The sequence below is a fragment of the Dreissena polymorpha genome, chromosome 3, assembly GCF_020536995.1.
Source record: "Dreissena polymorpha isolate Duluth1 chromosome 3, UMN_Dpol_1.0, whole genome shotgun sequence".
NCBI classification, from domain to species: Eukaryota; Metazoa; Mollusca; class Bivalvia; order Myida; family Dreissenidae; genus Dreissena; species Dreissena polymorpha.
In genome coordinates, this window is record NC_068357.1 from 150,814,413 (window position 1) to 150,840,419 (window position 26,007).

At 36.3% G+C, this 26,007-nt stretch overlaps 2 protein-coding genes across 4 annotated transcripts in view; one reads left to right on the forward strand and one right to left on the reverse strand.

The window, feature by feature from the left end:
- LOC127871995 (crotonyl-CoA hydratase-like) lies at window positions 1-14,132 on the forward strand. Its single transcript, XM_052415350.1, has 8 exons — window positions 1-106; window positions 2,759-2,920; window positions 5,921-6,015; window positions 8,424-8,568; window positions 9,330-9,410; window positions 9,722-9,790; window positions 10,952-11,125; window positions 11,598-14,132. The coding sequence occupies exons 1-8, from the start codon at window positions 25-27 to the stop codon at window positions 11,663-11,665; spliced, it is 876 nt and encodes a 291-aa protein (XP_052271310.1). The 5' UTR covers window positions 1-24; the 3' UTR covers window positions 11,666-14,132.
- LOC127872002 (vitelline membrane outer layer protein 1-like) overlaps window positions 13,618-26,007 on the reverse strand; it is a 21,105-nt gene continuing 8,715 nt past the window's right edge. Inside the window, exons 1-5 of one of the 3 annotated variants that reach the window (XM_052415365.1) lie at window positions 17,996-18,163; window positions 16,952-17,035; window positions 16,065-16,271; window positions 15,157-15,301; window positions 13,618-13,857 (exon numbers count right to left, since the gene is read on the reverse strand). In XM_052415365.1, the coding sequence (XP_052271325.1) occupies window positions 13,730-13,857; window positions 15,157-15,301; window positions 16,065-16,271; window positions 16,952-17,035; window positions 17,996-18,082 (651 nt within the window). In that variant the 5' untranslated portion in view covers window positions 18,083-18,163 and the 3' untranslated portion in view covers window positions 13,618-13,729. Of the gene's footprint in view, window positions 13,858-15,156; window positions 15,302-16,064; window positions 16,272-16,951; window positions 17,036-17,995; window positions 18,164-25,206; window positions 25,446-26,007 lie in introns of those variants that run through there. The other 2 variants (XM_052415366.1, XM_052415367.1) reach the window with 2 other exon arrangements.

Consider the following 26,007-nt stretch of genomic DNA (forward strand, 5'->3'; position numbering starts at 1 on the left):
GAATAAGTGTAAACTAACCTCAACATGTTGCAGAACCTATGTGTTTTAAAGAAGTCAAGATTTTGGATTATAAAAAAGATGTCATCTGTATCTAGAGTTGCGTACAGTAAGCCCTATAGATATTCTTAAGAATGAACAAGTTATTACGTTGACAGTTGTTTTTAGTTAATAAAACACTGACTGGTTAGACAAATGCTATTATATTCGGATAATTGCTTTTCGGATGCTGTATTAATGCCGACATTACGCCACAGATTGACTAAAAATTTGGTCAAATAACTCTAACGCAGTGTGATAATCATATTTTAAACTTTCAGCAGTTGCGTGTTTTCATTTACTTTTTATTTTATTCTCTTTAATTTATTTAATTTAATTTATTAATTTATATAATTTATCAATACCTCCAAAGTCAGCATCCTCCAAAACGCAGAAATCTCATCAGATCTGGAACCAATTTAAGGCCCTTATCCAGGCAGGTATCTCAAAATTTGTCCCTGTCAAAAAAGTAGGCCCCAAAAGACTTCTCCCCTGGGTTACTCAAGACATAAAAAGATTAATCAGAAAAAGGGACTCCCTTTACCAAAAGGTCACAAAACACAAAGGTCAAAACCCCTACATTAGGAAATTCAGAACCATCAAACACCTCATTCAATCCAAAATAAAAAGGTCATATGAACTATACATTAAACACATCCTAGATATACAACATGCAGACACTCACTCCAGCAAATTCAACACTAAAAAGTTGTATTCCATCATAAAGAACGCCAAACAAGACACTCAAGGTGTTTCCCCACTCAAATGGCAGACAAGCGGAAACCTTATCTCAGAACGCCTTGGTAAAGCCAATATCCTAAACCGGCAATTCCTATCTGTTTTCTCAGGAGTCTCCCCTCTGTCTCTATCCCAGCTATGCAGAAATACCCTAGGAAATTCACCGTATCCCACCATGCCCAAGATAGAAATGGACCCCAAAGGAGTCTTGAAATAACTTCAAAAGCTTAAAGTAGATAAGGCTGCTGGCCCAGATATGATCAAACCCATTGTCCTCAAGGAACTCCGGCATGAGATCTTTGACCTAGTGTCACTGATTTTCCAAAAGTCCTTAGACTCTGGTCAACTCCCATCAGATTGGACGAAGGCAAACGTTTCTCCTCAATTTAAAAAAAGGTAACACTAGCGACCCAGCAAACTATAGGCCCATATCACGTACATGTGTCCAATGCAACCTACTAGAACACATTATCGCATCTAGCCCATCCACACACTTTACCAAACACAACATACTCTATGAGCTGCAACACGGGTTTCGCGAAAGGCGTCCTGTGAGACTCAGCTTGTGGAGTTAGTGGATGACTTAGCGAAAACTCTTGCATCAGGTAAACAGACAGACCTAATCCTACTGGATTTTAGTAAAGCCTTCGACAAAGTCAATCACCTCAAATTACTGCATAAACTTAAGATACATAGTGCTTCTGACCAGACCATATCCTGGATCCAGTCCTTCCTAATCGGCAGATCCCAATCAGTCGTAGTAGATGGTACTAAGTCTGACCAAGTCCCAGTTACCTCTGGAGTGCCCCAGGGATCTGTCCTTGGCCCTCTCCTCTTCCTCCTATACATAAATGACCTCCCTTCCCTTGTTACATCCCAAGTTCGCCTCTTTGCTGATGACACTGCCATCTATCTTACAGTGACATCCGAGGCGGACTGTCAAAGGTTACAAGACAATCTCTGTAAACTAGAGAAATGGGAAGAGCTATGGGACATGGAGTTTAACCCTGGCAAGTGCCAGGTTCTCCATGTCACACGGAATCGTAAGCCCATTGCGTACCAATACAAGCTCCATGGTCAAATCCTATCCAAAATTAAGGACGCAAAATACCTTGGTGTTGACATTTGCCATGATTTAAGTTGGAACACACATATCTCCAGGATCACAACAAATGCAAACAAAACATTAGGTCTCCTCAAACGTAACATCAAGACAAAACATGAAAAGGTCAAATCACTATCCTATCAAACACTAGTACGTCCCCAACTTGAATATGCTACCCCCGTACGGTCACCACACACTCAGGTCAACAATCACAACATAGAAATAATTCAGCGGCGAGCAGTCAGATGGGTAAAAAATGACTACTCCAATTACACCAGTGTCACACAACTGCAAAATACACTCAACTGGCGCACCCTTGAGAACAGACACATGGATGCCAAACTCGTCCTTTTCTACAAAGTCTACCACCATTTTGTGGCCATATCCCTCCCATCTTATCTTGAAGTCCCAACGAGGTTAAACAGACACATGCATCCCCTCAGTCTTTGTCAAGTCCATACAGGTTACGATTACTTTAAGTACTCTTTCTTCCCCCACACCACAGTATTGTGGAACAGGTTACCCCACCCTGTCACAATGCTGCTTGACCTTGAGAGCTTCAAGTAGGCAGTAGCCCAACTTAGCCACTAAACCCATGGGAATTGTTTTTATCCATTTTTATCCCTTGTATACTATATGACTTTTAAATCTCCTAACAACACTATCCTTATTATTGTACAAATTCTTAATTTGCTGAAAGATATCTTTCTTAGCATTTACTCTTTTACTTTACTAACAGCCAACGCGCATCCTGCCCATAATACTTGCGAGAGGCATGAGGCAGTACTATGAGATAGATAGATAGATAAGTGAATTTGATTAAGATATGTTTTCCAGAAAGTATCAATATTCAATAGTTTTGTTCTTGTGCTTTTTCAGAAAATTTACTTGTAGAAACTGTTGAAGGAATAACAACCATCGGCATTAATAGACCAGAAAAGAGAAATGCAGTTAACCAAGAAACTGCTGTCGAACTTGTCGATGCATTTAAACATTTTGAAAATGACCACGAGTCAAAAGTTGCCGTGCTTCATGGAAAGGGTATTTATTCAGACAACTCACCAAAATTAACCTAACACTGAACTTAATGCATGGATACATTAAAGTAACATATTATGATGTGTATCATAGACATTTATTCATCTAAATAATTAGAAAATATTTAACAAACTTATTGTTATGTTGTCATTTTTTTTATTCATGTGCACAAACAACCCCTGGTACCTATAGGATACAATTCCAGCATGTAAATAATAACTTTCACAAGGTCAATGTTGGCAAGCTATAATTATTATTGTGCTTGAGCATTATGCAGCAAACAAGATTTTAGGTCACAAAGTGCTAAAGATGAGCATTTGTGATAACCCTATTTCTGGTGGTGTGTGGTGCATCATCAATTTTTAGCTTGTTTCCAATCCAGAGACGAAATTTTTCACCAAATCTATGTGAAACTTGGTAAGAATATTTATCCGGATAATGTCTTGAGCGAATTTTAATCTGGTTTACTTGCATCCAAAAACTTTGTCACTGGGTCAAATCTGAGAAAATCTTGTTACCACTCTAGGGGCCACATTTAAACTCAATCTTGATTATACTAAGTCAGACTATTTATTTTGACAATATATAGGCCAATATTGTCTCTGGGTCACCTGCATCCAAAAACTAAGTCACCTGGTCAAATTTTAGTTTAAAAAACTTTGTTACCACTCTAGAGACCACATTAATAACAGTATTGACTGAATCATGATATAACTTGGTCAGAATGTTTATCTTGACATTTTCTAAGCTGAGATTGAATCTGGAATACGCCCTTTAAAAACTTTTAATTTGGGTCATGAGAGTGTTCAAAAACTAGGGCACTAGGTCTAATCTTCACCTTGATACCACTGTTGTCATAAATTAAGCTTATGTAACATGTCAGACTTTGGAAAAAATACAATGAGAAGCCGGAGTGTCGTTTGTTTCACCTGTCTCATTTACCAATACCTCAAAGGAATCAGTCACACTTAGGGTCAAAAGTCACATTGGCCATAAACAATTTGTGTTTGAGATAAGCGTAGTTTTGAGACAAAATAGGATTGTGGGATTGTGGGGCATTCCTGTCCTATGAATACTAAGTTCATGCCTTCTATTAGGTCAAGTCTTCAACAATTGGTGTCCGTGAACTCTGGGAGCGCTCAAGGGCTATCTTGGACCTCTTGTGAAACTCTAGAACTCATTAGTTTTAAGTAAGGCTGAACTCCAGAAACTTCAATCAAACAATATTATATCTGAAGGAACTCTATAAAGGTTTTTAATCAAGGTTGGATAATATTTTTGTTTGGCATCGTCCAATGTGTGAAATTATTTAACAAAAAAAACACAATATTAAAAAAAATAATTAAACACTGGTTAATGAAAAGTCTTATCAAGCATTATTAAGAAAATGTCTGGCTATCTGTTTGGTTAATGTTTGTAGATTTGTAACATTTACCTCTTGTGTGATTTGGTATTCATAGAATTTGTGAAAAGGAAAGCTGAATTTAAGGTCAGTGCAATATTGACAAACTTAAGAATAAAAAGTCCAATTTCACTAAATACCTATAAGGCTTTATTTGTGAAAATGGGGTTTAGTGCATGTGTGTAAAGTTTTATCCCAGATTAGCCTATGCAGGCTGCACAGGCTTACCATGAACAACACTTTCCGCTTTTATTGTATTTAGAGCTCACCTAAGCACATGACCGCCAGAGGTTGGGGCCGTTTTCATTATTCGGCAATAATACAACTTTGTTAACACTGTAGAAGTCAAATGATCATGAAACTTGGTAGGAAAATTTGTTCTATAGATATAGATATCTTAGCCGAGATAAAAAATGGTTTAGTCTGCTGAAAAACATTTCTGCCATGGGGTGTTGCAGTTTTCTTTATATGGCTAAAGTTGCTATAGTAAGACCTTTTTTAAATTGTTGAAGTCACATTTTTAGTCCAATCTTCATGAAACTTGGTAGGTTTGTTCAAATGATATCTGGGCAATGTTTGAAAATAATTCTGGTCTGTTGCATAAAATTGTCGCAAGGGAATGGGGTGGTTTTCCTTATTTTATAGCTATGGAACCATGTTAACGCTCTAGAAGTCAAATGTATGGTCCAATCTTCATGAAACTTGGTCAGAACATTTGTTTTAATGATGTTACTGGGCCAAGTTTGGAAATGGTTCTGGCCAAAAAAATTAATATTTTATTAAGTTCTTTCATTATTGTGAACTTGACCTTGTTATAAAAGTTTTGTTCCTTAGGGTCTCAAGTGAGCTCCTAAGGGCCCATGACCCTCTTGTATGTTTGAAGGGAAACTCTTTTTAAACTAGAAATGGCGCGGTAGAGGCCGACGCGTATCCCCATGCCGCATGTTTGACCAAAGGGGGCGCCCCAGGGTTGATAATGGGGCCATGCATAGTTGAGATTGACCGTTTTGTCATAAGATATGTTCAGTATAATTTGAAGTAAATCGGTGTAGAATGAAGAAGTTATAGTAAAAGGCAATTTCGGATGGGCGTGGTCTATGTGGGCGGGGCACCCCAGGGTTGGTAATGGGGCCATGCATAGTTGAGATTGACCGTATCGTAATAAGAGATGTTCAGTATCACTTTGAAGTAAAGCGATGTAGAAATAAAGAAGTTAATGTAAAATAACAATAAAAAATGAGTGAAAACCTCTGACCCGGCTCCACCCCAACCCCCATAACTTTTGACCCAGGGGTCAGATCAAAATTCCTAATAGTGCAGGGTCGCACATATGCTCATAGCTACCATGTGTGTAAGTTTCAAGGTTCTAGTGCTTATAGTGTAGGAGGAGACAGTCCAGGACGGACGGACAGACGGCGGAGATGACCACAATATCTTTTCAAAAAGCGTGGGGATATCAACTTTTAAGTTCAGGGAGAAAGTATCGTCCCTTATTATAATTTGGAGACTGCACAGGCTAATCTTGGACTGCACATGCATCATAGCCCCTTTTCATAGGAAAGGCTCATATATTTCTGATTGTCTTTCTGCCTGTCCTTCAGGTGGCAACTTTTGTGCTGGGTTTGATTTATCAGCATTAGCATCATCCAATGAGGAAGACCTGCTGAAATTTGGAGCAAGTGAGAATGCACCTATGGTAAATGCTTAGGTAATTATCTCCCGCCATATGCGGAGGGATATTTTGTTGGCATTGTCCGTCTGTTCTTCTGTTGCTCCAGCCATCCTTCTGTCAGTCGGGAGCTCTTTTGTGTCCAGAGCAATGTCTCAAAACTGCTTGGGCTGGTTTTATTGAAACTTGGTATGAGTGTATATATGGATAAGAGGATGATGCACGTCAAATGCCGCCATAATCCATGTGCATATAACGGAGTTATGGCCCTTTTTGTGTCAATGGCTTTATTTTGGGCCAATTTAATTGAAACTTTGCATGAGTGTAAATATTTATAAAAAAATAAAAAAATTCAACCATTGGTGAATAACGGAGTTATGGCTATTGTTTTGCTTGAAAAATACCCTTTTTATATGGGCTTTTCCTTTCTTGAGCTGTTCCTCCAATGTTGTACGAGTCACAGCCATGCAACTTAATACAGTTGTTCTCAATCATCTGAGGCTGAGTCAAAAGCAAGACCCATAAACCTGAACGTATGGTCAAGATCACACATTCAGGTCAAATATCACAAATTTGATGAATTCTTCATAATTTAGCCATGACTGCACTATTCATCAAGGGAATCTGTAGTAACATTATAATTGGTCTCCTTTAAATGGCTGTATGTCAACGGTAAGACTCAGGTCTCCGGGGTCAGGGTTACACACTGAGGTCCAATGTTGCCAATGTTGATTGAATATGCTTTATTGTGTAAGAATTCCACCATGCATCTTGGTTCTCAATCATCTGGGGCCGAGTCACATGCAAGACCCATAATTCTAGGGACCAGGTCAAGGTCACACCTTGAGGTAAAAAATCACGCATTTGATGAATTATTTATAATTTAGCCATTTTGCCACTATAGTGTGGGACATATTGTTTTTGCCCTGTCGGTTGCTTTGTTTGTTTGTTAGTGCAAACTTTAACATTTGCAATAACTTTTGCAATATTGGAGATAGCAACTTAATGTTTGGCATGCATGTGTATCTCATGGAGCTGCACATTTTTAGAGGTGAAAGGTCAAGGCCAAGGTCATCCTTCAAGGTCAAAGGTCAAATATATGGGTCAAAATCGCTCATTTAATGTACACTTTTGCAATTTTAAAGATAGCAACTTGATATTTGGCATGCATGTGTATCTCATGGAGCTGCACATTTTGAGTGGTGAAAGGTCAAGGTCAATGTCATCCTCCAAGGTCAATGGTCAAATATGGCGACATAGTGTTTCACAAAAACATCGCTTGTTTTACTATGCATTAAGGGATTCTATTAATTTCTACAATTTTTCTCCTTTCTCTTTCAGTGAGTCAAAGTTAAGACTCAGGTCTATAGGGTCGAGGTCAAGGGCACATACTGAGGTCTGTGTTACAAATTTTGGTTAAATATGCATTATTTTGTTAGGAATTTACAATACATGATACATAGAGGAATTTGCACCCAGCCACAAACACAATTCATATGAAGGAGGATATCAATTCAACCAATTTGCTTGTTGTCACATGTTCCTGACCAAACAAATTTCATCCTCATTGACATGGGAAGTAAAGAAAAGTTATCTAGCATGTATAGAGTTCAACTGTGAATGAAAATTTGTGGACGTTAAAGTTAACCATAATTCCAGCTGGCAAACTAAATTGAGATTACTTTTTTTCAGAGCATGGTCAGAAAACTTACTTTTTCAGATTTAATATTATTTGTATAATTTTATGTATAATTAGACAAAAAATTGCAATATCATAAATGTTTATTATTTCATTAAGTGTCTAGTCACCCCATTAAATCGTACATTTACTTAACATGACACGTTTTCTATGCAGTTGAAGCAGAGTTATGCTTGGATTTAACCTTCATGTTTTTATCAATGATTATTTGGTAAGGTCCATCCAGCTTAGTTGTTATACTGCAGAATTGTACATGTGGGGTTCCAGTATTTGTGTCCCAGCCTGGAATCAAATTGTGTTTGGGACTATTCTTGAAATACCTTCTGCAGCCATTCTTTACCTACCTAAAATTCACCATAGATTAAGTTATCAGTCACTGCCGTAAGTGCTGTTGGTACTGGTTACCTGCTAAGATTGCCCAGGAAAAGTGTATCAGCCATAAATTGAGTCTTTTTCTGTGAAAACTGGGCTTAATGCATGGGCGTGAAGTATTGTCGCAGATTAACCTGTGCAGAATGCATAGCCTAATCAGGGACAACACTTTCCGCTTGTATGGAATTTTTTGTTTTTAAGTAGGTCTTTTGTAAAGGTAAATCCAGTTAAGGCAGGAAGTGTAGTCCCTGATTTCCCTGTGTACTCTGCAATCCACAGGACTGGATTGCACATGATTATCTGGGCCTACACTTAACGCACATGCATTAAGGCCAGTTTTCCCAGATCGAGGCTGATTTTCCAGGGTCCGTCAAGAATGTGTTTCAGCAAGCCCGTGATAGCTGCGGTGGACGGCTACGCTGTGGCCGGGGGACTGGAGCTGGCCCTGCTGTGTGACCTCAGGGTCATGGAGGAGACTGCAGTCATGGGGGTCTTCTGTAGACGCTTTGGTGGGTGTTTAATAGTTTAATAGTTTTGACTGATTCATCAAACTTAATGACATCAAAAGCATATTGAAACACTCTGGAGTCAATTTCCTTGGTAGAACCATTACTTGTTTTTTGGGGGGGTAAAAATATAAACAATGCCCCCACATTGGCATTCGAACTGGTGACCTCCCGTTCGCTAGGCGGACACCATACCCACTGCGCCATGTCGACCTCTGGGTGGATGTTGCATTTGCATGTCATGCTGAATAAAGTTGCAATAATGTATGGGTGTCTTGTAATAACGTTGAGGTTTGTAGGTTTTATAAATATTGCTTGGGTTTCTACACTTAGGCTTGTAGATATCAATAATATTGTTTGTATTGTTATGTTGGAAGAAAACTGTAATTGTATTTTATGTAATAAGTGGATATACACTTAAGAAATGTGTTTGTAAGTAATTTAAGCATCAATAATTGGATGAGTCTTAAGTTATTTCTGAATCTCATACTTATATATATAAGTATAATGAACATCAATGGATGAAAACCAAAATGTGTTGATCTCTTTATAAAGACTTGCCAAAGAACGGCCTAAAGAAGTATTAAGCTTCAAATAAAACTGTCCAGGTAATGTATTGCTTAGAAATTGATAATATAAACAAACTGTAAAATAGTCAAATCAGCATATCAGCCCAAACAAGTTTTGACAGATTTTGCAGTATCTTAAGAAAAGTATTGTTTCATTTTAAAACTTTGTATCTGCCCCATTAAATCTTTTTCAAGGTGTACCTTTAATTGATGGTGGAACAGTTCGTCTTCCAAAGCTAATTGGATTGTCGCGGGCAATGGACTTGATTTTAACAGGTATGACAAGATATTACGATATAAGTGAATCTTGTATGCGCTAAAAAGGTCAGCTATCTCACACGACAATACAATTTTAGACTGCTGTAATGAAAAAAATTCATAGTTTGGTTGCTCAATGTTTTTGTCCTGTATGTATATTAAATAATGGATGATTTCCTGAAAGATTTATGATGTATACTTTCCAAATGAGAAGTTCAAAATAAACAAATTTATGAACAGAATCATTAAGGAAAGATTGACTGTGTTGTATAAAAAAAATAATAAAGTATTAATCCCCTGTCCATGTTCACTTTAAAATTCTATTACAGGAAGGAGCGTTTCAGGCAAAGAAGCCTTTGAGATGGGGTTGGCAAATAGACTGTGTACCACTGGAGCAGGTACTATCTTGTGTTTTCAGTCTCATTTTTAGAATTCAAAAGTGTGAAAGCAATCTTGACTGTTTGGTTAACCCTTTCTTACTCACAAGCAAAGTGACAATTGCTATATGCAACCAGCACAAAACCAGAACAGCCTGCAAGTACATAGTCATTTAAGGTTTTATGCTGTGTGGTGCTCATCAGGGTAAAAATTAAGTGTTCAAATCTTGAATCTAGTAAGAAACGTCTTAAATTTAGTTTGATTTTTCACGAGTGAATTAAAATCGATATTCCATCGATTCCAACAAATTTTCTTTTTATTTTATGCTTTTTTCACCGTTTATTTACATTGTAAAAGAGTTTTACTGGATAATGTCGCTGGATTTATGACGTAATTTCGTCGAAAAAATGACGTCATTTCACTGTAAAACAGTGAAAAATATCGTTATTTTTCACTGTTATTTTTCACTGTTTTAAACAGTGAAATACCAGTTTTATTTCACTGATATTTCTCTATAAACCACCGGAAAGCATAAAATAAAAACCTGTCTTAGTGCAGATTTAAGTTTTGACAGGTTCATGAAAATTTGACAGTAAACTTATATTGTTACTATGGTGTAGTGGACGGGTTCTGGACCTTTTGATGATGGGGTGCTGGCTGCATGTACACTCAAGTATTGGTTCTACCCAGACATGGACTCACTGATTTCTCTGTTAGCATTGGACTTTGATGCAGGCAGTTAAGAGTTGAATAGTATTTTTTCCATGTGATTGGTTGATGAACTGCCCAGTACATCACACCTTCTTTGCTTAAAGGCGGATAGCATTTATTTAAAAATAAGGAATGATTTTCAAAAAAGTTCATACAACGAGGAAACACAGAATAATGCTGTTTGATTCTTATCATTACTATTCATCTTATTTGTGAAAATCTTATTTGTGATGTTTACAATCTTAATGCCACACTGGAGCTCTATATGTTGGTACATGAATTTTGTTTCATTTTTATTTTCATTTTCTTAGAATGCCATATCCTTTTTTTAAACAATTTCTTGCAAAACATGTTTAACTTTTTATCTGCATGTAATCAAAGAACATCTTTAAGTTAAGAAAACTTGATGGTGTTTTTTAATACCAGCCCAGCAACTCATGGTATTTATGCAGTAGAAACCTTTCTTGCAGCCCTAGGCGTTGCTATTACGCTTGCACATTCACTCCTGAGGTTCCCGCAGAAATGTATGAACCTGGACCGACAGTCGGCCTACTATTCCTTATACAATGCAACCTCCCTAGACGATGCCTTGAAGTTTGAATATGAAAATGGTATCCAAATTATAGCTGAGGAGTCTGTGAAAGGTAGGTCAAATACCTGCAAGTGTAAGGTCAAAAACTGGTATAAATTGTTGATTACGTGCTCGATATCCATAACTGTATATTTGGACTAATTTAATAAAGCAGTACAAAGTCTATTTATGTGAATCTTTTTTCCACGATCACCCAATTTTCGAATAGTAGATTGGTTCAATATATCAATCGTAAATAACATCTCTTATTATCTGAAATGTTTTATTTTGGGCAATTATCATGAAGCGGTCCTTTTTCAAAGGCTGTGCAACTTTCTGATACATTATATATCAATTAACTACAGCTGGACTTTAAATTAGTAAAGTCTGGCTGGGTGGTTTGCTTGATCAATGTGCAGATTGATCTATTGACTGACTGGTTGTTTGGCTTTTGACTGGTTGTTTGGTTTTTAACTGATTGTTTGGATTTTGACTGGTTGTTTGGTTTTTAATTGATTATTTTAAGCAACCTTGATTGTTTTCAGGTGCAAAGCGGTTCACTGAAGGAATAGGGAAAGGAGGATCATTCAATCTGAACAAACCAAAATTGTGAGAAAATGACATGTGACAAAATGTCAACCAAATGACTGTGATTTCAATGTGTTTAATTTTTTTGAGATGTCAATGGATTATGAGATAGTTAATCAGATCCTTACTAATTAGTCTTGATTTTTATGATAAATCAATCCTATTAAAGGTATATGTGTCAATGTTTATGAAATATCCATGATTATGATATGTCAATGTTTATATCAATGGTTATGAGATGTTAATGGTTATTAATGATATGTCAATGTTTATGATATGTCAATGTTTATGAGATGTTTATGATATATCAATGGTTATGAGATGTTAATGGTTATTGTCCCCTACTGGTTTCACCAGAGGGGACTTATGGTTTGCGCTCTGTCTGTCTGTCTGTCAGTCTGTCAGTCAGTCACACTTTTCTGGATCCTGCGATAACTTTAAAAGTTCTTAATATTTTTTCATGAAACTTGAAACATGGATAGATGGCAATATGGACATTATGCACGTCATTTCATTTTGTTCCTATATCAAAAATTATGGTTGCTATGGCAACAAATAGACTAGAAATACTGCTGAAAATGGTGGTTTCTGGATCCTGCGATAAATTAAAAAGTTCTTAATATTTTTTCAAGAAACTTGAAACATGGATAGATTGCAATATGGACATTGTGCACGTCATTTCATTGTGTTCCTACGTCAAAAATTATGGTTGCTATGGCAACAACAAAAAAATCTGACTATGGTGGAATTTCTGACAATCGTGGAGCCGGTAGGGGTCTATATTGCTTGGCAATAGTCTTGTTAAAGACATGTCAATGTTTATTAGATGTCAATGTTTATAATATGTCAATGTTTATGAGATATCAATGTTTATGCTATGTCAATGGTTATGAAATGTCGATGTTTATGAGATGTCAATGTTTATGATATATCATGGGAATGAGATAATAATGGTTATTAAATGTCAATTTTTATGAGTTGTCAATGTTCTAATGATATGTCAATTGTTATGGGTTTCAATGCTTATGAGCTATAAATGTTAATTAGATGTCAATGTTTATGAGATGTTAATGTTTATAAGAGGTCAGTGTTTATAAGATGTCTATGGTTATGAGATACCAATGTATATGAGATGTCAATTTGTATGAGATGTCAGTGCTTATGAGATGTCAGTCCATTGATGTTAAGAATTGTGATATGCTATTCCATCAATTCATTGTTAATGCTATTTTCGCCAATCATTTATTTGGTAAGTTTTCAATTAATGCTAATATGTGAACAGCATTTTTAATCTGTTTGTGTGCAAATACATGTGCATAAATTACAATTATTTTTTGGATTAACAGAAAATTAAGCTTGTTATTTCATTTTTTTTTACATTTAATTCACGAATGAAACATTCATGTTGTAGTTCAAAACGTTGGAGAAAACTATACATTTTTTTATTCAAATTATATGACTGTTACATGGGTGATTACAAGCAGCTGTTGGCCAAACAGTTGTTTCAATCAAGATGCACACACATAAGCTCTTATTATTATCCCCAGCCAAGAATGAGTTATATAGTTTTGGCGTTTTCCATCCATCCTTCTGTCCGTCCGTAAATCCGTCCTTCTGTCGGTCTTTCAAAAACTTCTCAGGGCTATAACTCAGAATCTATATAAGATTTAAACATAACTTCATGGCTGTATAGATATTAAAGAGGAGATGTGCCATGCACAAGAACCATAACCCTACACTTTCTCATATTAGAGTTATTGCCCTTTGTTGTTTTATATGATGTACCGGAAACCTTTCAGGCCTATATCTCATTTATGATACAATATTTTAACACGGGTTTATCAATCTCAGTTTGGAGCATTGTTATGCATAAAGCAATAACCATACACTTTGGTAATTTACAGTTATTGCCCTGTTCATCCATCTGCATCAATCAATTGACAGAATTTATTCGGTGGGGGATAACAATCAAACGAATTTGCTTGTTCCGATAAAATTGTATTCTGACCAATAAAAACGAGGCTGTTCACAAATTAAGAGCTGCAATTGCATTCAATGTAGTCACAGCAAAAACGAACAGAAGACTTGATTATTTCCCAACAAGAAAGCCACTTCCAGTCACGCTGCAGCAGTAAAAAATGACGTCATTAAGCGCTGTGTCGTCACCACTACCCTGATTCGACTCAATTCGTGTCTTGAGGCCGCAAATTGCCGAGCCTAGTAGAAAATGATAGAAATCTTATTAATAACTTGTTTGTGATTTAGTAAACACGTCAATGAAGGACGGTGCCAACCCTCTTTCTGGATTCGCCATTATGTCTTAACGTTAATAGATCCGTTAACGTAAATAACTAACTACCATGAACAATTGACGTTCTTTATCAACAATAACTGACAGGATGATAACTAAATCTTTTAACAGACAGCTTGGTAGTTTAATACTTGGTCAGCCAATAAATTGGTCGTTTTTGGTTCCTTGCTTTACACGACAATTCAACATCAAAAGAGTTTAATGAACGGGTCCGGGATTTTCCTCATTAGTTTAAACTCATCCCTAATTGGTACAAATTCATTTAAAATCACAAACATTTACAAGTGCGCTTTAGATATTCCCAAACGAAAAGTATTTTGTAGAAAAAAAGTTAAATCGCTGAACAAGTGATGTCCGAATGGGGTGATTGGGTAATAATGCAGGCTAGTTTAAATATGATTGACATTTATTGATATGTCTATTACTAATTGGATTATGATTAACATTTACCCTATTCTAAGTTTAAATTCTAAAAGTAAAAAAAGGCAAACTGAGGAATGTTATTCCTGATAAAATGACGCTTTCAATATGACAATTATTTTTAGTCATAAAAACCGCACTGGCGTAAACCCCAGGTGAGCGCCATGGGACCACACTGACTCTTGCTTACCTAACATGAGCGTTGTCTGTCTAACTTGATTAAGTGGAATAATGCTTTAGTATTAACAACTTTTCTCTGTTGTCCGGGTAGATCAGCTTAGTTTGCAGAGCGCTGGACTACTAAGCGAGTCAACCCGGGCCAGCAACATTCCTTGCGTGGGTATTGGCCAATAAATCATTTATATAGCAATTCTCTCACTACCTCAGAATTATATTAATCGTCAGTTACTGGCTTAAGTATATGTATTTGGTACTGGTTAACCTGCTTACACAAGAAAAGTGTGCCTGACCGACATGATATGATACTGTCGGTGAAAACAACGAAAAAAAAATCCAAAAGAGCCGCACTCTGGGAAAAAGATGCTTTATGCAATCCGCAGGGACGACAATTTCCGCATCGACTGGATTTTCATTTAAAATCGACTTCTTTTAAACGAAAAATTCCAGTTAGTACGATATCAGCAGAAAGTGTCATCCCTTATTATCATGTGCGAACTAAACAGGCCAATCTAGGACAACATTTTACGCACATGCGTTAAGCCCCGTTTTCCCAGGGCGAGGTCTGGTTTTGACCAAAGCAACATCACACATTTACTCGCTCTTACCTCGGGAACAGAAAGAGCTCCAGCCTCCCCAGGCCCCGACGAAGCTCTGACCCGGATCCTTGTTCAGGTCCTGAACGCTGTCGTCCGCCATGTTAGTACACTTGAACTTCACCCAGCCTGCTGCGGTGTCGTCTAGGCGACCTTGCTGTGGGCAGAAAAACCGTCACGTGGTCGGTGAATAAACGTTTGTTTATGTTGACGATATATTATTTTGTAGACGGAACGAGAAACGGCTGGAGGAGCTGCATCCGTTTTAATGTTTTTTCTTCAACTTTTCTATTTGAGCTCGACTGCATCAAAGCCTAAGGCTTAGTGAAACGCTCTCGAGTCCGTTTCCTGGGTAGAATCCGTACTTGATGTATTTGGTGAAGATCTTACACCCTATTTACTACGCCAAGACGACCTCAATGCGGCCTCCATAGCGCTCGAAAGATCATGCGTTCGATCCCGATTGGGGAGCATTAAAATCTTTCCATCAAGTACTGGTTGTACCAAGAAAAATGACTATAGTGTCTATATAATCCCAATGCGTGTGATGTAATCAGGCTAAATTAAATAAAAAGACCTGAACTAAGTAAATAAATTATATGTAAGCGGTAACGTTGCAGACACACGAATTCAAAATATTCGATAACAACATCGCTTTCAAATAGATAAAGCGCGACCATAAAGCGGTGAGAGAAAGAGACCTAATAATTAGTACACAAAAAAAACCTCCTTAAACGTGAAAAAAAATCGTCAATCGAGCTTGGCCTTCTTAGCATTAATACAATTTCTTGCATATTTTCAAACTACTGATTTGATACCTGTTAAAACACACCGCTTCATTTGTTGTACACACTTTCGATAATCATTAACTATGGTGACGTCAGAACAAAATTATTTAAAATTATAATACGACTGTTTACATCTCCTTCCACTTCCAGGTCAAAGGCCGTCAAGAAGGCGGCGGTTCCGATTGGCTGGTTGCATGTCACGCGACCCTTCCATGCGCCAAACTGAGATTGACCGGAAGTGATGCTGTTCTGTCCGAAATGATTTCCCTCGATATCCGAACAGACGAGCTTGATCGCGTTCAGAGACGTGTCGTCCCCGGTAAACTGGTAATCCTCAATCTGATACGGAACCGTCACATCAATAAATATAAGGTGCGTTCTGGGAAAACTGGGCCTTATGCAAGTGCTTAAAGTGTTGTCCCAGATAAGCCTGTGCAGTCCACACAGGCTATTCGAGGACGACACTTGCCGTTGTGATGGTATTTTTCGTTTAAAGGACGTCTCTTCTTAGCGAAAATCCAGTTAAGGCGGACAGTGTCGTCCCCAATTCGCATGTGCGGACTTAGAAATATTGAGTATCCAATTTTTGCTAAGAGTAATCATACTGTGACATGACTGTCAAGGCTTAAGGATGAGCTCTTGGGCGTTCAGTTTGACTAAAGGAACGGCATCAACCAGTGACTACTGCATATGCATAAAGCGGAGTATCATGCCGCCAACCGGAAGTGGGTAGATCGTTGCAAAATGTGCTTTTATTAGCAAGAGTACTCTACTTTGAAGAGTGCAAAAAGCACAATGCTATTTAATAGGATGGCATATTTTACGATTTAAAATTAACACAATAATAAAATACTTTTAGTTACCTGATAAGTTACACGAATAAATAAAATCCCACGTCTAGAGAACTCAAGCCAAGGTGTCTGAATTAAAACGTCATATAAGATGGGACGTAAATATGGACTTTGTACGTTAGCAAATCTTTAATAACATATTGATACAATTTGAATATAAGTGCCTACCTTCATGTCGTACCCGACCGCGAACTGGTTAGGTGGACAGAACTCGTCCGTGGTCCAGGTCCCCCACACACCTCCATTAGCAACCTGGATAGCCGAATATGATTGATATATGAATAACAGTACCATTAGCAACCTGGATAGCCAAATATGCTTGATATATGAATAACAGTACCATTAGCAACCTGGATAGCCGGATATGCTCGATATATGAATAACAGTACCATTAGCAACCTGGATAGCCGGATATGCTTGATATATGAATAACAGTAAACAGTAACCTGGATGGCCGGATATGCTTGATATATGAATAAAAGTAAACAGTAACCTGGATAGTCGAATATGATTGATATATGAATAACAGTAAACAGTAACCTGGATAGCCGAATATGATTGATATATGAGTCGTGTTCTGAGAAAGTTGGGCTTAATGCATGTGCGTAAAGTGTCGTCCCAGATTAGCCTTTAAACGAAAAATACCATTATAGCGGAAAGTGTCGTCCGCGATTAACCTGTGCAGACTGCACATGCTAATCAGGGACGACACTTGACGCACATGCATTTTGCCACATTTTCTTCACAGAACAAGACACATATGAATAACAATAGAACTGACTTGAAGTAGGCTGGACATTTGTTGGTGTCAGTTTTTATCACTTATGTCTTTTTTTATATGTAAGCTATTGATTTCAATGTCATTAATACGTATTCAATTATTCAATTGTATTAAATGATTTTCCAATAACGACTTTGAACTATTGCATTTACTTTAAAGTTGTTTACAACTGTCTATCTGTTCGCTCAAAGTTGCAATCTTGCCACCCAAAAACGACTGTCATGAAGAATGTCGATTACGTTTTAGCATGTTTTTGCGTTCATGGTTATTATCTTAGCATTATCAAATTGAACCATTTCGGAAAGTAATATTGTGTGTATTTATTTAAACGAACGAACGCGAGCATGTTCTGCAATATCACGCCAATACAAAACACATCACCTGACTGCAATTAAAAAAACAACAACAGCAATTACACAAACAAGACCAACCCGAAGCGTGTCCGTCACCGTGCGCGAGATCTGGGCGTGACACGTCCATAGCAACGTTAGCGAGGCGACGACGTAATGTGACATCATAATGAATAGTGTTACAGCTTCTCGATCTGAACTGAGCTGTCTGTGGGTCGTCCCAAGTGTGTCCTGTGTTCTCAAATGAATTCGTGCTTTATCATCTCATCATCTGTAGAAGTCACCTTGTTTTAGGCCGGAGGTTGTCGACCTTTACTTTTAGTTTATCGCAACGAGCTAACCAACAAATAGGCCTAATACAAAAGTAATTCTTACAATACTAGAATTTGACAGAAATTTACCGAGTAGCATTTATAAGCGGAAAGAACGAATCCCATGTGTTTGTATAAAATTATAAAATCTTATAAGTAGCTTTTTTTTATTAAATCGTATTAAACCAATGAACATACTTCGATCTCCCATAGTTACTGTTGAGTTGACACAGTTGTGTGGTTTTCATTTACAGTTGCTGGCAGTGTTTGATCACTGATGAGAGTAGTTACACTGATGTGAGTGAATTTTAATTTATATCGAACGAAATATTTAGCGACTTTCTTTGATGGCATTTAATGAACGTCTTAAACACTAACGATAAAAGTAACATGGCCTATATGAAGTGCGTAACAGTCGTTTCCACATTTCAAAACTGTGCGATATCTGTGACCTTGTAAGTGGAACCGCTGTTGTTTTTTGAACGCAGAGTTTTTCATTCTGAAAGCATTCGGTCTAATTTTGGCTTGGGGCGTAGCCCCAAAGCCATAGTAATTATACAAATTTCTGAGCCTATCCGAATGGGCTGGCTGCCAAATTCCTAAAAGTCCGATTTACCACTTAAATCATGCGAAATAAAATTAGTTCTTCGCAGATCTCAATAACCCACCTTGTGAATACAGAACATCACTATATAAAATAACAGAGTTGCTAAGCATTGGCTACGACATAGTTTTAATTGTTTGCATATTCATGCGACAATATGTTCATCACTTGACGGTCTAGGCTGAAAAGATACGAGTGTTTACGGAGACAGTTAGAAGAATTTTTTTCTGATACATTTTTCGAAGAAATTATTTTTGGTATTTATAAACATATTTTAAAATATTGTTATTTTATTTTGCGTAAACAAGACATTCCAGAAAAAAGAAAATGAAAAAACAAAAACAAATATTCACGATCATTTTCGGAAATAGACGAAGTAACCGGATATTGTATTTCACTGCGCAGATCGAGCGCGCAAATCGAGCGCGAAAAGTTCTACGTGAGACAAATTACACAATCTGTACACCGTTCTTTATCAGAGTAATTGGAGTTTCTTGTGTATACACATTACAAAGGAAGTATGAGTGTGTTCCTGATCTATCAATTATGTAATAAAACGCTATTTTAGGCTATTGAAAGTGATTTATTTGACACCAACAATAACAGTTTTTTTTGCCGCTATGTTGTTGTTGTTGTTGTTATATATCTTCACCGCCTATGAAGACGAACCTCTACTTGATCTTTAGAGTTGAATAAAAGGTTATTTTTCCCATCAGTATCGTGTAGTCCTCCACCGTCTGTGTAAACTGTTGCATATACACAAATATTGTCTTTTCTTACAGTCTCTGAGCTTCTGCACTCAACCGCTTGGGTCGATCCGTATACATTCGGACAGAGGGAAAAATTCGGACCATATTTCTTCCCAAGCACACTAAATCTAGCCCCAGGCCTTCAGCGCCAACAACGCTTTGATTAAATACACGCTACTTGCGTTTTATCTGCCGTTTGGACGTCGTCAAAAGTAAAGAGCATATTGCGTGAAAACAAAGTAAAACAACAACAACGATAATAACACATACACAAATAAAACTTGTCGCGTGTTAAACCCGTCTCCCTGATTCGAAGGTCAATGTCACACTTAGAGGTCAAATGTCAGATTTGGCTATAACAAAAATCCACTTGCCGGTTAGTTACGGGTTAGATCTGTACTTGTCGGTGGTTCCGGAAAAAAGATAGCCACATTCCGTTTGGTTCCGGGATTGATCGCCACTTTGAGGCATCTCTTGAGAGCTTTGCATACTCACACAACCGCTGGTTTTACCCAAGAAATCGACTACAGAGAGTCTATTTATGTCTTATACTTTTTGATTCAATGAAGTTTAAATAAATTTGTCGGAAAGGTAAAACCTTATACGCACATGCCTTTAGGAAAAATCAGTCATTCTTCTCAAACATGGCCCATTATGTTCCGCGTGATATATATATATATATATATATATATATATATATATATATATATATATATATATATATATATATATATATATATATATATATATATATATATATATATATATATATAAATAAATAAATAAAATAAAAAAAATATATATATATATATATATATATATATATATATATATATATATATATATATATATATATATATATATATATATAATGAGAAAATGGAAGACAGGGATTTGTCAAAGTTAGTACATTTCCGCACGATATCTTACGAATGCTTTTACCTTCTTGAGATCATAACAAATAGTAAAGTTGTAACTTCTGAGAAAGTGACTTAGTCAATTGACTTTGAGTTCAAAGGTCAATGTAACAAGAAATGGTAAAAGGAATTTTATTTCTGCGCAATACCGGGGTATAATAAAAGCTATGTGGCCTACAATGATGCAAAGTGGTAAAGTTGTTGCTCAAGTGGAAAAGAGGATGCTTATTAAGTTTGAGGTAACCAGGTCATTTGCAAATGTCAAGGTCACAATGATAAAAATAGTATCCGCACACTATCTAGAAAATGCTTTGACCCATGATCATTTAAATTGGTATATCCACATATTGAACGCACACAAGCAGCATAATGGTTATGAACTTGTGAGTTGTCAGAGGATTGAACGCACACAAGCAGCATAATGGTTATGAACTTGTGAGTTGACAGAGGATTGAACGCACACAAGCAGCATAATGGTTATGAACTTGTGAGTTGTCAAAGGATTGAACGCACACAAGCAGCATAATGGTTATGAACTTGTGAATTGACAGAGGATTGAACGCACACAAGCAGCATAATGGTTATGAACTTGTGAGTTGTTAGAGGATTGAACGCACACAATCAGCATAATGGTTATGAACTTGTGAGTTGTCAGAGGATTGAACGCACACAAGCAGCATAATGGTTATGAACTTGTGAATTGACAGAGGATTGAACGCACACAAGCAGCATAATGGTTATGAACTTGTGAATTGACAGAGGATTGTCAAGATTGGCACAAGTCAATGTTTTTGCACATTTATTACTATTTATTTGAGAATTTAATTTTAATGTATATTTAATTTTTATTTAATTTAGTAAATGTTTATGAGATGTTTTTATTGTTGAGACGTTACTGTTTATGATATTTCAGTGGTTATGAGGTTGTGAGGTTTTTAATGTTTTTTATATGTATATGGATTATGAGTCAGTTTACATATTTACTGATATTTGTTGATGTGTATGAGACATTTGATTAAGGTAATAATGTTTCTTAGATGAGAATGTTCATCATTCATAAGATTTTAATGCTGATGAGATGTGAAAATTCGTAAGTTGTCAATGGTTATTATATGACTTTTTTTTTACAAATCAATGGTTAGTAGAGCTAGATGTAAATGTTAAGGATGTGTAAATGTTTATAAGATGTCAATGGTTATGATATATCAATATTAATGTCAATTTTTATGAGCTACCAATGTTTTTAATAGGTATGTGATGTAAATGGTAAATGTTATGAGATGTCAATATGTCAATCATTATGAAATGTCTATACTTATGATATGTCAGTGTTTCCGAGATGTAAGTGCTTATAAGATTTCAGTGTTTATGAGATGTCAATGCTCATGATATGTCAGTATTTATGAGATGTCAATGGTTATGAGATGTCAGTATTTATGAGATGTCAATGGTTATGAGATGTCAGTACTTATGAGATATCAGTGCTTATGATATGTCAGTATTAATGAGATGTCAGTGCTTATGATATGTCAGTATTTATGAGATGTCAATGTTTATGAGATGTCAATGTTTATAAGATGTCAATGTTTATGAGATTTCAATGGTTATGAGATGTGAATGTTTATGAGATTTCAATGGTTATGAGATGTCAATGGTTATTAGATGTCAATTATTTATGAGATGTCAATTCTTTATGAGATTTCAATGTTTATGAGGTGCCAATGTTTATGAGATGTCAATGATTATGAGATGTCAGTGGTAAAGAGATGTCAATAGTTGTGAGATGTCAATAGTTATGAGATGTCAATGGTTATGAGATGTCCATGGTTAAGAGATGTCAGTGCTTATGAGATGTCCATGGTTATGAGATGTCAATGGTTATGAGATGTCCATGGTTATGAGATGTCAATAGTAATGAGATGTCAGTGGTTATGAGATATCAGTGGTTATGAGATATAAGTGGTTATGAGATGTTAGTGCTTATGAGCTGTCAGTGGTTATGAGATGTCAGTGGTTATGAGATGTCAGTGGTTATGAGATGTCAGTGGTTATGAGATGTCAGTGCTTATGATATGTCAGTGATTATGAGATGTCCATGGTTATGAGATATCAGTGGTTTTGAGATGTCGGTGGTTTTGAGATGTCAGTGCTAATGAGATGTCAATTGTTATGAGATATCAGCGGTTATGAGATGTTAGTGGTTATGAGATGTCAATGGTTATGATATGTAAATGGTTATGATATGTTAATGGTTATTAAATGTCAATGTTTATGATATGCCAATGGTTATGAGATATCAATGGTTGTGAGATGTCAATAGTTATGAGATATCAATGGTTATGAGATGTCAATTATTTATGAGATGTCAATTATTTATGAGATGTCAATTGTTTATGAGAGTTCAATGCTTATAAGATGCCAATGTTTATGAGATATCAATGATTATGAGATGTCAGTGGTTATGTGATGTCAGTGGTTATGTGATGTCAGTGGTTATGAGATGTAAGTGGTCATGAAACGTCAGTGCTTATGAGATGTCAATGGTTATGAGATGTCAATGATTATGAGATGTCAATGGTTATGAGATGTCAATGATTATGAGATGTCAATGATTATGAGATGTCAATGGTTATGTGATGTCAATGGTTATAAGATGTCAATGGTCATGAAACGTCAGTGCTTATGAGATAGTCAATGGTTATGAGATGTGAATGATTATGAGATGTCAATGATTATGAGATGTCAATGATTATGAGATGTCAATGTTTATGAGATGTCAATGATTATGCGATGTCAATGATTATGAGATGTCAATGGTTATGAGATGTCAATGGTTATGTGACGTCAATGGTTATGAGATGTCAATGGTCATGAAACGTCAGTGCTTATGAGATGTCAATGTTTATGAGATGTCAATGATTATGAGATGTCAATGATTATGAGATGGCAATGGTTATGTGAGTCAGTGGTTATGAGATGTCAGTGGTTATGTGATGTCAATGGTTATGAGATGTCAGTGGTTATGAGATGTCAGTGGTCATGAAACGTCAGTGCTTATGAGATGTCAATGGTAATGAGATGTCAATGATTATGAGATGTCAATGTTTATGAGATGTCAATGGTTATGAGATGTCAGTGGTTATGAGATGTCAGTGGTCATGAAACGTCAGTGTAAATGAGATGTCAATGGTTATGAGATTTCAGTGGTTTTGAGATGTCGGTGGTTATGAGATGTCAGTGCTAATGAGATGGCAATGGTTATGAGATATCAGCGGTTATGAGATTTTAGTGGTTATGAGATGTCAATGGTTATGATATATCAATGGTTATGAGATGTTAATGGTTATTAAATGTCAATGTTTATGATATGCCAATGGTTATGATATATCAATGGTTGTGAGATGTCAATATTTATGAGATATCAATGGTTATGAGATGTCAATTATTTATGAGATGTCAATTATTTATGAGATGTCAATTGTTTATGAGATTTCAATGCTTATAAGATGCCAATGTTTATGAGATATCAATGGTTATGAGATGTCAGTGGTTATGTGATGTCAGTGGTTATGTGATGTCAGTGGTTATGAGATGTCAGTGGTCATGAAACGTCAGTGCTTATGAGATGTAAATAGTTATGAGATGTCAATGATTATGAGATGTCAATGGTTATGAGATGTCAATGATTATGAGATGTCAATGATTATGAGATGTCAATGGTTATGTGATGTAAATTGTTATGAGATGTCAATGGTTATGAGATGTCAATGATTATGAGATGTCAATGATTATGAGATGTCAATGATTATGAGATGTCAATGGTTATGAGATGCCAATGGTTATGAGATGTCAATGATTATGAGATGTCAATGGTAATGAGATGTCAATGGTTATGAGATGTCAATAATTATGAGATGTCAATGGTTATGTGATGTCAATGGTTATGAGATGTCAATGGTCATGAAACGTCAGTGCTTATGAGATGTCAATGGTTATGAGATGTCAATGATTATGAGATGTCAATGATTATGATGGTTATGTGATGTCATAGGTTATGAGATGTCAGTGGTTATGAGATGTCAATGGTTATGAGATGTCAGTGGTTATGAGATGTCAGTGGTCATGAAACGTCATTGCTTATGAGATGTCAATGGTTATGAGATGTCAATGATTATGAGATGTCAATGATTATGAGATGTCAGTGGTTATGAGATGTCAGTGGTCATGAAACGTCAGTGTTAATGAGATGTCAATGGTTATGAGATTTCAGTGGTTTTGAGATGTCGTTGGTTATGAGATGTCAGTGCTAATGAGATGGCAATGGTTATGAGATATCAGCGGTTATGAGATTTTAGTGGTTATGAGATGTCAATGGTTATGATATGTCAATGGTTATGAGATGTTAATGGTTAATAAATGTCAATGTTTATGATATGCCAATGGTTATGAGATATCAATGGTTGTGAGATGTCAATAGATATAAGATGTCATTGGTTATGAGATGTCAATGGTTATGAGATGTCAGTGGTTATGAAATGTTCATGTTTATGAGATATCAGTGGTTATGAGATGTCAGTGCTAATGAGATGTCATTGGTTATGAAATATCAATTGTTATGAGATGTCATTGGTTATGAGATGTCAATGGTTATGAGATGTCTGCACCCATTAATTGACAAAATTCATTAGATGGGGGATAACAATTAAACGAATTTGCAGGTTCAGATAAAATGGTATTCTGCCCAATAAAACCAGGCTGTTTACAAAACATGTGTTGAAATTGCATTCAATGTAGTCACAGCAAAAACGAACAGAAGACTTGATTATTTCCCAACAACTGCGCCACTCTCAGTAAAGCTGCAGCAGTAGAAAATGACGTCGTTAAGCGCTGTGTCGTCACCACTACCCTGGTTCGGCTCAATTCGTGTCTTGAGGCCGCAAATTGCCGAGCCTAGTAGAAAATGAGAGATATCTTATTAACAACTGGTTTGAGATGTAGGAAACATGTCGGTGGAGGATAATGCCATACTTCTTTCTGGATTCGCCATATGTCTCAATTTTAATAGATAAGTGAATAACTTATTGTGATGCAAAATTGACGTCCCTTATAAAAAAAAATAATTGACAGGATTTAAATAAATATTGTAACAGACTTCTAGGTAGGTACATTACTTGGTCAGCCAATAAAAGTGTCGTTTTGGGATCCTTGCTTTATACGACAACTTAACATGAAAAGATTTTAACTTTGCTAAGTTTAAATACTGACACTAAACTATGGCAAACTGATGAATGTCGTGCCTACTAAAATGATGCGTTCAATGTAACAATTATTTTTAATCACAGAAACCGCACTTTCGCATACACAAGGTGAGCGACACGGGGCCACACCGGCTCTCTTTCTTACTTTCCATGACTAAGTATCTTACTAATGACTAATTGGAATCATTCTATAGCATAAAGAAGTTTTCTATGTTGTCCGGGTAGATCAGCTTAATATTAGTTTGCAGAGCGCT

Excerpts from the sequence above, each read along its gene's own strand:
- LOC127871995 (XM_052415350.1), top strand. The coding sequence starts at position 25 with ATGTTGCAGAACCTATGTGTTTTAAAGAAGTCAAGATTTTGGATTATA. Across the intron at positions 6,016-8,423 it reads CAAGTGAGAATGCACCTATG|GGTCCGTCAAGAATGTGTTT; the intron begins GTAAATGCTTAG and ends CTGATTTTCCAG. Across the intron at positions 9,411-9,721 it reads AATGGACTTGATTTTAACAG|GAAGGAGCGTTTCAGGCAAA; the intron begins GTATGACAAGAT and ends ATTCTATTACAG.